The sequence below is a fragment of the Cynocephalus volans genome, chromosome 2, assembly GCF_027409185.1.
Source record: "Cynocephalus volans isolate mCynVol1 chromosome 2, mCynVol1.pri, whole genome shotgun sequence".
In the NCBI taxonomy this organism is placed as follows: Eukaryota; Metazoa; Chordata; class Mammalia; order Dermoptera; family Cynocephalidae; genus Cynocephalus; species Cynocephalus volans.
Window position 1 is genome coordinate 114,126,285 of NC_084461.1, and position 12,204 is coordinate 114,138,488.

General features: G+C 35.3%; 1 protein-coding gene across 1 annotated transcript in view; it reads left to right on the forward strand.

The window, feature by feature from the left end:
- ADAMTS19 (ADAM metallopeptidase with thrombospondin type 1 motif 19) overlaps positions 1 to 12,204 on the forward strand; it is a 265,672-nt gene that overhangs the window by 171,746 nt on the left and 81,722 nt on the right. Inside the window, exons 12-15 of the mRNA XM_063087880.1 lie at positions 1,950 to 2,080; positions 3,010 to 3,182; positions 8,126 to 8,253; positions 12,050 to 12,170. Coding sequence (XP_062943950.1) covers positions 1,950 to 2,080; positions 3,010 to 3,182; positions 8,126 to 8,253; positions 12,050 to 12,170 — 553 coding nt within the window. The remainder of the gene's footprint in view (positions 1 to 1,949; positions 2,081 to 3,009; positions 3,183 to 8,125; positions 8,254 to 12,049; positions 12,171 to 12,204) is intronic.

Consider the following 12,204-nt stretch of genomic DNA (forward strand, 5'->3'; position numbering starts at 1 on the left):
AATGCCAGCTTGCTGCTGAGTAGGCAAAGAGCTATATGATATGCACTCTGGGAAAAATAAACACCCTTCAGGTAGGCCAAAACAATGTGACCAATTGAAGTCTGACAGCTTTCACAGTGGATTTTTTTCCCCATGAATGGCATAACTTTTTAAGTTTTTAAAACCAGCAAGTAATATAACAGTTTTTACATAGTCTGTTTTTTCTCTCTTTTCCAATTTTCAGACTGTGTCTTTGTACAAAATCCTAACTTACTTAATGACAGTCTTAGCATTTTAACACACTCTGAGTTGTTAAGGGTTATAATTTTTACAGCTTAGCTTAAAACTTCTTGAATCTAAAAGTGGTTGAATTTAAATTTTGACATTATTAGAGAAAATCTTCAGGGACTAATTATGTTATTGCACATAAAAGCATTAACTGGGCTCAAATAATACTATACAGCATAGTCTTCTAAATTCTGTCTTCGAAAAACAACAATAAAAATATATATTCTCAAAATAAATTTTAAACAAAGGCAAAGAGATTAATAAAGATCAGAATTTTGATTAGATTTCTGAACACTATTCTAATACCACTAATGTAATGATATATATAATAATGTATTATTATTATAGTTAACCTCTATGAAATCCTTAGTATGGGCTATGCATTCCGCTTAGTGCTTCATTCAACCCCTGCAAAAACTCCATGAGGTAAATATGATTACTGTTCCCATTTTGGAAATGAGCAGGCTGAGCCAGAGCATTTCCGCAATTTCCTCAAAATTCTTTGTAAATCATGTTGTCATTAAGTGCGGGAAATCGTTTAGGGCTAGAAGGATCAGCTTGTTCAACCCCATCGTAACCTGAATACTACTAATCTTTACTTATTGTTCTCCACATGATTTTATCACCTTTAACATGTTTGCTATGACCCCCATCTATCTGATTTTCAGGAATAAGAAGAAATTATAATAACCTGTCTACCAAGTCCTGGCAATCATTCCTGGGTGATCATAGAAACAATCTCTCTCACTGCTTTTGTTTAAGTTAATGAAAAGTAGAATAAAAATGAAAAAAGGGAATGACTACACTCCTTTCTCTTCTTTCATGTTTTTCTTTCCCAGTTATTTTTCCCAGTTAATAGATACCACGTAAGCTACAAAATAATTGGAATGAAATGACAGAATTTCAGTCTTAATTGCTCAAGTATTTCAAACAAATATGATTTTTTAAAAAAAGCTTGCTGTAGTGTTAATGCTTGAACTTGATGGGAACTCTTTCAGGGAAAAAAAAAAGCATAAAGGAAAGTAATGAAATTAAATCTTCCTTTTTTTTTTAATTAAAAGGAAAGAGTACCCTGAATCACTGACATTTCAAATCAGAATTGTTAAATTTGCTAAGATATCTGCTTTGACCTAGTTGTAGAGGAACATTTATTTCTTGTTTTTCATTCTTATATATGACTCTATCCTTTTTTGTTCCTTTTAAGTTGTTACCTGTTTCTTAGAATGTGTTAGTTTTCTTTCCCGGTTGTGCAATCTCAGCTTTCTCCCCATCGCCTTCACCCTATTTCCAACACAAGTGCTGAATTCTCGGGACTCTAGTAATAACTCTGTGCACTGCCTTCTTGACAAGACCGTATGATCTGACACTAGAGCTGTAAGACCTGGACTATTACCATGTTTGAAAGGATTTATATAAATTTATATGAAAAGATCTCCTCAATAATTCTAAGAGCCAAATTTTTTCATGGTAATTTCAGGCCATCTATTTTGCCCCCAGCCTCTGCCCTTTACTCTTCTATATCAGAAAGCAATGCCAACTTACTTGATGTCTTTTTTTACAATTCCACATGTTTGGGGCTCTCGTAGACCTGATTTAATTGCAATTCCAGTGACTATATAGGCCAGTGAATGATTTTCAGTTGTGCCCTGATTTGTTCACCTAAGACATAACTTTTGGAATAGTGGTGTAAGGCTGGAGAATGTACCAGCAGGACCTCAGCACCTGAACATCTGGCCGGAGAGTGGAGCGTGTGGAGTCCCTGTAGCCGAACCTGCAGTTCTGGGATCAGCAGTCGAGAGCGCAAATGTCCTGGGTAAACTCAAAGTTCCGGGATTGGGGGAGGGCATTTTCCTTCAGTTTTGAAATGCAAAGGATTTACTGATTAACCATGTTGGCAAGCAAAAGAAGCCCCTTTAACTCTTCTTCACTTTGGAAAACACAAAAGTCCCTCAAATTATTTGTATTATATAAAAATTCCTTTTAAGAAGAAAATAAAGACCAACCCTTCTAAGAATAAATGATGAAATCTACAAAAGGTGATTTCTTGAGTAAATCAAATAAGGGAAACATGTATTAGAAAAAATTAAGTGAACATTTAACGGAACTGTGAGAAGAGCAGGAAGAATATAGGACTTCAGAAAAGAAGGAAATGAGAACAAAATTAATGGCCAAAAAAAGCTAAGACTAGTGAAGAACAAAAACATGCTAAACATATGTACAGATAGGACTTATTATTACAAAATCAGCTTGTTTAACCCCATCGTTCCTGGAGTGATACTAAGAAAGTGTGAGGAAGTCATTTCAGCTTGTGCGCTCTAACTGTTGGTGTGGAGCTCAGTGGCAGTCAGTCACAAGTGACTGTAAAGAATTTGTATGAATTTACATGAAAACATCTCCATAATAATCCATAGAACCAAACTTTTTCATGGTTTGCAGGCTTTCTATTTTGCTCCCAGCCTCTGCCTTTTATTCCTGGATATCATTTTCATGTCAAGTTGGTTTTGGTTCCTCATGGATTTTGGAAGTTAAATTAACCAAAGATTGAAAAATACATATGGTTTTACAAAAAATAAACATGTGGATTTCCAAATACCACCACTCATTTAATATGTTCAAGTTGTCAAAAGTAGATTTAATAGAAAAGATCATACAACATTAATATAATGGTTTGTAATTTTTTGAAAATGGGTAGCTAACATAAAAAAAAAAGATAAAATTGATTATTTGTACTGTCTTTTCTAGGCTAGGTTCTGAAGCAAGGGATTGTAATGGTCCCAGAAAACAATACAGAATATGTGAGAATCCACCTTGTCCTGCAGGTTTGCCTGGATTCAGAGACTGGCAATGTCAGGCCTATAGTGTTAGAACTTCGTACCCAAAGCATGTACTTCAGTGGCAAGCTGTTTTGGACGAAGGTATGACAAACCAGATCACCACTGCCTTACATAGATTTCTAGGTTTGCAAAGTGTTTGACAGTAGTAGTGTTATTGTACAGATTATCTTCTAGACATTTCTGAACTAAGTTTTTTTTTCTACCTTTACTCACATATAGCAACCACAAGCACAGGCAAAAAATACACCTTAAAAATATAATAAGATAATACAACATATGTCCTAGAACAACTAAAATAAAAAATAGTGACAAACCAAATGCTGTTGAGGATGAAGAGGAACTGGATCTCTCAACATTGCTGGTGGGAATGTAAAATTGTGCAGCCACTTTGGAAAATAGTTTGGCAGTTTCTTACATAATTAAACTTATGCTTACAATGTAGAAATCTCACTCCTCGGTGATGGAATACTATTCAGCAATAAAAAGGAGCAAACTATTGATTCATGTAACAACTTGAAGGATTTTAGACTATTATGCTGAGTGAAAAATGTCAGCCTCAATAGGTCACATGCTGTATGATTTCATGTAGATAACATTCTTGAAATGACAAAATTGTAGAGATGGACAAGAAATTCATGGTTGCCAGGGGTTAGTGGTGGTGGGGAGAGGTATGGTTATTACTCTAAAGGAGTAGCATGAGGAGGATCTTTGTGCTGATGGAATAGTTCAGTATCTTGATCGTGGCAGTGGTTACACAAATCTACACATGTGATACGATGGCATAGAAATGTATACACACATGCACCAAATACCAGTTTTCCTGGGTTTGCTATTGTACTATGGTTACTAAGGTGTAACGGCTGGAGGAAACTGAGTGAAATGTATATGGGACCTCTCTGTACTATTTTTGCAACTTCCTGTAAATTGTTAATTATTACACAATAAGAATTTTAAGAAAATTATATAATGCCTTACTAGTTAAGAATGATAAGACTTGCCCATGGTGAGTGGGCTGCGGGTTTTAGTTGCAGTTGCCAAAATTGGTATGGATTCTCTGACTTCATTGGCTGTTATGCAGCTAGTCTCTCCTTTCTTTATTTCTCCCCTTAGTCAATTTGGACTCTGCTTTCCATCATTCCAGTAACACTCCTATTAATAACCTAAACTCCATTGCTTCTCAAAACCCTTCTCTCAGGGTGAGCACCTGAGCACACAAGCAGAAATGGAAAACAGCCAAACAGTAGGGCAGATTATTCCACTGCATGATGGTGGGAAAAATAGCAGCCATCAGATGATTACCTCCTTATCTTCCTGCTGTCAAACACTTAAGCCTATCTATATCTGCAGACATTCCATCTGCTTTCGACTGTATAGCAGAATTTTAATTGCTCCTTTCCAAAGTGAGACCCTCCAAATCTGCCCTGGATGCCATTCCCATTTCCCTTTTCAGATATCTTATTGATTACCCTACTTTCTCTTATCTATTTAATCTTCTCTATGTTGGATCATTCATATTCAATTTTTTAAACATATTTAGGATCTCCCACTAAAAACTGCAAACCTTCCTTCAAGCTCATAGCCACCTCGAGCTGGTGCACTTACACTTTTCTCCCCTGACAGCCATTCTTCTCAAAAGAGCTGACTGTTTCCCAGCCCCCTTTTCCCGCTACCTCAATCTAGATTCCGCCAACACACGTCTCCCTAATGTCGTCAAGTAGTCTCATGGAAACTAAACACAATGAATGGCTTCCCGTTCTCTTCTTCCTTGATTCTCAACTGCATTCACTTGGTTGACCACCCTTGATTCTTGAAATACTCATGTGCCTTGGTTTCCATGACACAGCACTGACCTGGCTTTCCTGCTATATCTCTGGTGTATTCTCCTTCTGCCTGTTCCAGATGCGATTTTGTTTTCACTCTACATTTTCTTCTTAGGTATCTCATCTAATCCCATGACTTCAAATAGGCAAGTAACTTATGAATTTATGTCTTCATCCAGATATTTTTTGAGCTCCAAATGTGTATGTACAACTGTTTGCTTCATATTTCTGCTTGGATATTTGCAAGTTTAAGACCAAACTCATGATCTTGACCCTTCTTATTCATGTCCATTTGAGCCTTTTTAGTTCTCTCCAATCTCAGTGAAGGTAACACTAATTTTTCAATTGCGCAAACTTGATTGCCTGGTTTATAAGGATGTTTTTGTGGCCTTCTAACTTCTCCTACCTCAACTCCATCATTCATTTTTGTAGTATCCTTTCCAGCCCGGCCAACTTCCAATCCACCCTTTAGATACATGATGATCTCTTGTTTTGGGCTCCTGAAATCAGCTTGTTTCTTGGCATAATACCTTTTCCGTCCCAAGCTTCGATCTCTCTCCCTACTTATTTAACTTGAAAATTTCTACTAATTTTTGGACTCAGTTTATGTAATTCCTCTAGGAGAAAAATATCCCCCTGATGCTCCAAATTGGATATGTGTTCCTTCCAAGTATCCCACAGCCCCCTGTGATAGCACATGTAAATGTTTCTGTATTACCTCTAACATCTGTTTCTAGTGTACTGTCTGGTGTATATTAAATGTCTGATAATATTTATTGCATAAATTTGAAAATAATCAATGTCTTTTTAATGTAAAAATATAATCATTATTACTATTCACTTTACAAAAATCATTAACTGATTATTTCATGGTTAATACTGCCTTATTTCTAACTGGCCATGTTTAATAATGTTAAAATCACTTGAAACATATGTACTTATATGTGAAATAAGTCATAGAAAAAAGATTTCCTCCACATTAAAAGAAAATCAGTGTTGGATGGGTATCAATTTAAAGCATTAGGGCAGTTGGGCATCACAATTAAAGGAAGCAATTAAAGGACTCTTATAGAATGATGTTTATCATCAAAATGACCCATAATAGCTATTTATATAATCAACAGGTTAGAATTTTTGATAATTTTGTAACACATGTCAAACACATGAATCTGTATGATGAATAAAATACACAATAATAGCTAGCTTTCATATATTATAGCACTATGAAAGAAATTGAAATATACAATTCTTTTAAAAATCTCAAGTCTTGATAACATATGACACCTTAAAATGCAAGTGACTATATCTGTCATTCTTATGTAATACATGAATCCATGACTAGGAGAATTAAATGCAAGGTGTCAATGTAGTAGTGAACATTTATTTTTAGAGAAAAGAGTTGCATGGCTTTAACATTCAGGTATTTTAACATATTCCGTGTATGCTGAAAATTGGCTTAAATTAATGTCTAATGCATATCTTGGAAAAGGTTGGTCTCTTAAATCAAGACAGAGCCTACCTGCCAAGTCCTGGCATGTTACATGGATCACTACAATGTCACAGTCTCAAGGGCATACTCCAGAAAGGAAGATTAGTATCAAATGTTTATGTCATCTGTGAAGCTGAAGTAAGCAGGGTGTATTGACAATGTGTTATTAAAGGCGAAATACTGAGATTTTTATCTGAATACTTTCTTGGAATGTGAATGGAATTTTCTAGGAGACTAACTCCTTCCAACGTTATTCATTTATCTGGTTTGCTCCTCTCTTCAATGAAAACTCCAGAAAGAGAATTATATATACCACTTTTAAAGTGTTGCAATTTTAGCAGCTGTTTTTATGTCCAAAGATATGACATAGTAAGCAGTCGCTGAATAAACATAACCTACTTTGAGGTGTGAGAGCATACTGAAATGCTTTATTGCAGCTTATAATGGCATCTTAAAGGAAAATTTCAAAACCATGCACATGAAAGGCCATGTTCCAACTCCCCAAAACTGTTCAAAGCAGTATTCAGAAGCCACATGTGAAAACTGTTTGAAATGTTCAATTCGGAAGGCTCATTTAACTGTCTGTCTTCTCTTTGCAAAGTGATACCCTGTTCCATGCCTCTGGCTGTTATTTGGTATTTATAGAATCCCATCAGCATACGTGGAACTTTACTAAAGACATGAGGAAGACCAGTGTCAGAGACTGTAAACTATTTTCCATTCTATTTATACAAGCTTAATAAACACTAAAGGACCTGACTGGTGTCAGGCCAATAGAGTAGTAATGTAGCATGGAAATTGCTCGGAAGGTTCAGATTTGGATAATCGTTCTACTGGTGTTACCAAATACTACAGCTCCTCTGTAGGAGGCTTAGAAATAGAAACAGCACCTGAAAATATTTTGCCACTCTTTGAGCCTGAGGGGCAAGTGTTTTAACTCCAGCCACCCTACCTTGTTGCTCAGTGAGTCATTGAAGAACACTGCCAGCCGTTCAAGAATTCTTCACCTGAAACAATGGTTCTCAACCTGGGTACCATACATACGGACATGTTTTCTAAGTAAAGAGTAAAGGGGCTTGTTTCCTACCTAGCACATCAGCAATTGTACGTAATGATGGATATTCTCATGGGATTGTATTGCATTTCTAAACATCATAGTAATGGTAAATCTTATGAAAATTGCACATCTTAGGAGTATTTTTTTCCCCCTTAAGTAATCTTTCTATTAGAAAATGCTAAATAAGTAGGATCAAAAATGAGTGTATGGAACTTAGAAGTGAGACATCAAGGAAGACTTCATGAACAAAGTAAATCTTAATCAGGACTTAAAAATAGGTAGAATTCTGATCTGTACTTAAGATAAAGAGGAAATCATTTCAAAATATATGAGCAAGAAATTAGGGTGTGCAAAATATTTTTAAAGGAGATTGATTGGTTTGTGTCTGGTAGCCAGAAAATAAGTGATATGCTTTGAAAATAATTTGAAGCCAGATTTCTTAAGAAGGAAATGAATATTCATTGAGTACCTATTTTTTCCCAGGTATCTCATTTACAACTCACAATAACCTTCTGATATTACCTACTGCAATATTACATTACTGAGTTAGCATTGTATTAGAATGTTTCCTCAATAACCATTCTGAGAAGTAAAGCTTAAGATAAAAATATTTATGGAGTAACTTTTTCTCATTTCTTTTCCTTTACTCTATGTGTAGAAAAACCGTGTGCTTTGTTTTGCTCTCCTGTTGGCAAAGAACAGCCTATTCTTCTATCAGAAAAAGTGATGGATGGAACTTCTTGTGGGTATCAGGGACTAGACATCTGTGCAAATGGCAGGTGCCAGGTAAGTCGTTCCAAAAGGGAGAATTTATACATTGAGAGGATTGGGGGACCATTGAGCAGCTTCACAGTATGGTAGAAAGCTTTGTATTAAAATTCAAAAGATGTGGGTATAGTTCTGACTTGTACCTTGAGCAAGCGTTATCTACTTTGAAATTCCGTTTCTTTACCTGTACAACAAAGAGTTAGTTGTAATCCATACAATCCATTACAAGCTGAAAGACTCTGAGATTTTGATTGTTTGGTGTATATATTACAGGTCTGAAACTGGAACGCTTCAGGCATTTTATGTCAAAACATTCCAGACCAAATATTCAAGCACTGCAGTTCTCTGTGTCTTGTGTCCAAAAGTGAGCCTATAAAATCAGTCTTAGTACTCATATTCAAGTATCATCAACATATTTGAATCAAGTGATTTTTAATTCCTATTTGACTTTCTTATAATACTTAAACATTTAATTTGTTCTCTTTTTTAAAAATAATTTCAATGCATGCATGTATGTGCTCTTCCTCATTTATCTTTAGAAAAATAGAACTTCTGTTATAGTGAGTATGAAGAGTATAGTGGAAAGATGAGAGACTAGAACTTAGAAGTTGCTAGTGATATTTCTGCCACCATCTCAGGTTGGCTTCCTCTGGAGGATTAATATGCAGGAATTTTAATGCTGAGTGTTTTTGTGATCAGCATCTGTGTTGGGAGGGGAAGGAGGAAGGATTGGGCACAGGGATTAATCGGGCTGCAGTGCAGTCCCAAGACCTTAGCTGACCCTGTGAGAAGCTCTTAAACTGGTATGGCTCTTCAGAGTTGTCACCCTTTGGGGTGAGAAAACCAGGCCTTTTTAATCCTAGCATATACTATTGTCTGAGTGCAAGCTGCCTCAGGAAGGGAATATGGCCTTGGGAAAGGCAGTTTTCTTTAGGCTAGGCGATTTCTGAGAAACTTCCCAAAAACAAGAGAGAAATAAATCCTTTAGCAATGAAAGAGGTGGCTGAGTGGAGCAGCACCAAGTCCATGACAGCCATTAGAAAACTGAGCAAATCACTTAAAATATACATGTATTTACCAATCTGTAAAATGAAGTTGTTAGACAAGTGGTCATTGATTATATGCTATACACTCCTTTGAGAATTTGCTGAAAAGTTCCCCACCCCCCAGAAAAATGCACACGTAAACACACACACACACACACACACACACACACACACACACTAAAATCTGAAAGCAATTACAAGCTATGGATGGATCAATCTATAGTCCAATAGAGGTATATAGACTTCTGGGTAAGAAGTTGGAAATAACATGAAACTTAAACGCTTTCCCAGCTCTAAGATTTTATATTTTGCCAACATGCTATAAAGTTTAAAGCACAGAATCATGTAATACCATTGGCATAAGAAGCAGTCTTATGATTACATATTAATTTCCTTTATTCCTTGACAGAAGATGGCAGTAACCCAAAACATAATTTTTCATTTACCAGTAAAAAATCATCATAGGTATTTTACCTACCCATGTTTTGTTTTCAGATCTACATATTGTGCAATTAAAGCTTTTAGATTTATTTCATCATTATATGTAAATCTGTCAGATTAGTGTGTCTTAAATGAATTTATGTTTCAAAAAATTATTTTTTAACTGTATATGCCAAATACAATAGCCGAAATTGCTATGCTTTTCACTTAACAGTATTGTGTAAGCCAGATCTTTTGCAGAGTCCCTGTCTAGACATTAAAATTACAGCAGCAACAACAAAAGTCCTACACGAATGCTATGTGAACATGATGATTATACTTAAATGAATTCTCTGAAATGGATTATGATTGCTAACAGCCTTAGAATACTTTAAGATTCTAGCTTTTTAATTAAAATGCTGCATTTGGTCTTTCAATATAATTAAAAACATGCCTTTTTTTTCTGGCAACACTTTGTAAGTTGGGGATTTGGTTGGAGTGTTTTGTTTTATCACAAAATATACATAGCACCAAAGCTGAATACAGAATTCTAAATTTGGTGAATAGAAGGCAGTTGAAAACAGACAGCTTTCTGCTGGTGACCCAAGTTGTCTCTGTGAAGTTTCTGCTACTGAAGAGGATGAGGAAGGCTTCATCCTGTATTATTATGTTATTTGCCCACCTGTAGTATGCAGTGGTCCTTCAGGGCCTGACACCAGTGAAATGGCATCACCTTTTCAAAGTAGTTCATCCTCAACTTTTGGATTTATGTGAGCATATTTTGATAAGTGTGGATATTTGAAACTGCCAATTATAAACTACCAAATCTAAAACTTTTATTTTAAAAAAAATGTGATTGTTGAACTATAGTACGTATGTATATCCCTAACCTTTACTTCAGGTTTACAGATCTTGTAATATTCTAGTTACAGGGTTAGGAAAAAACTAAAAAACTGCTAAATACTAAATACCAATCTATCCAATCATTTGACTACTATTGATTGTTCCCTAGTTTCCAAGAAACGAGCTGGGTACTAGAGATGGAACAAGAAAGCCACTTTTATCATTTTGAAACCACTCTAAGTTCTACTCTAAATTTCTCCTTATTTGTGTGTAAAAGAGAGACTTTTTTGGTCAACTCGGGACTCCCAGGTCTTTTCATGTGTTCTCCTCCCACACTTTGTTGTGTTTTGTAAATTTCCTATGGTGGCTATTTCTTTCATCCAGAGACATTCTCTTTATTTCTCTCTGAATAAACTTTGACTTAATGATCAGAGTTCTCTGCTAAAGCATTTCTTTGTACCTCCTGACACTGATAGCCCCTGCTCGACAAAAGGCAGGGGTGCTGTGTTATGCAGTTTTAATGTGATTTTTGCTCTCTGGGATATTCATCCTGCATTTTGTAATCTGCGTGCTTCCCCCCAGGCCCCCAACACAACCAATATCAATCACGAAGACCCTGTTTTTGTTTCTGTTTTATTTAATATTTTTAAATTTCCTCTAAAATAATGGAAACTTGTTCTAAATGGATGTATCATTAGTCTCTCTTCCAAATCTTCTTGAGTAGGAGGAATTGTATAATCCTACTATTTATTCCTGAGAGTAAAGATAGTAAATTCTGCTGTTTGAGTGTGCACAACTTTGAAAAATATGATCATATTTTCTGAACATCAGTGGGAAGCAAAAATTATTCACAAGAAAAGAATCAGTCGATTTGATCTCAGAAGATTGATATTAACAACATTCTTCTGGGAGCATATAAAAATTGATTCCCCAGCTGTTTATATGTCCTTTTAGCAGCCATGGGGAATGAGAAATTCTTACTCACATTCGTGAGCTACTTGCCAAAGAAGATGGAGCTAGAAGTTTATTTATGAACTGTAGTGAAAATAAACATTTATAGTTAGCTTTTCCAGAAAGTAACACTTAGCATTTGCTCTATAATCACTTTCGGAGTGAAGCCATCAATATAGTTAAGCATATCTGTTCTATGTTGAGTAGAACAAATTAAATTAATCATACTATTTTAATAAAAGTATGATTTCCTTGGGGATTTATGTAAATTGCATTTTCCCAATAATATATTTTTTTCCAAATTTCTTTAGGATATCATTTAATACTTACTATATGAAAAGTACTCTCATCACTGTCTTGTTGTTTGGTCATTTGGCAAATTATTTGATATGAGCTTGTTGTATTACTTTGCACCAGAAAATCTGACATAATACAGGTTTGTCAATTAAACATGTCTGGTTTGTAGAGATTAAATTTGTTCTAAATTAGTAATAAAGGAAAAGAAAAAGAAAGAAAACCTCAATTTATGATGTGCTGTCATTCTCTTATTACAGAAAGTTGGCTGTGATGGTTTATTAGGGTCTCTTGCAAGGGAAGATCATTGTGGTGTATGCAATGGCAATGGAAAATCATGCAAAATCATTAAAGGGGATTTTAATCACACCAGAGGAGCAGGTAATTTTTCTTTATTTTTTCATAATTAATAATC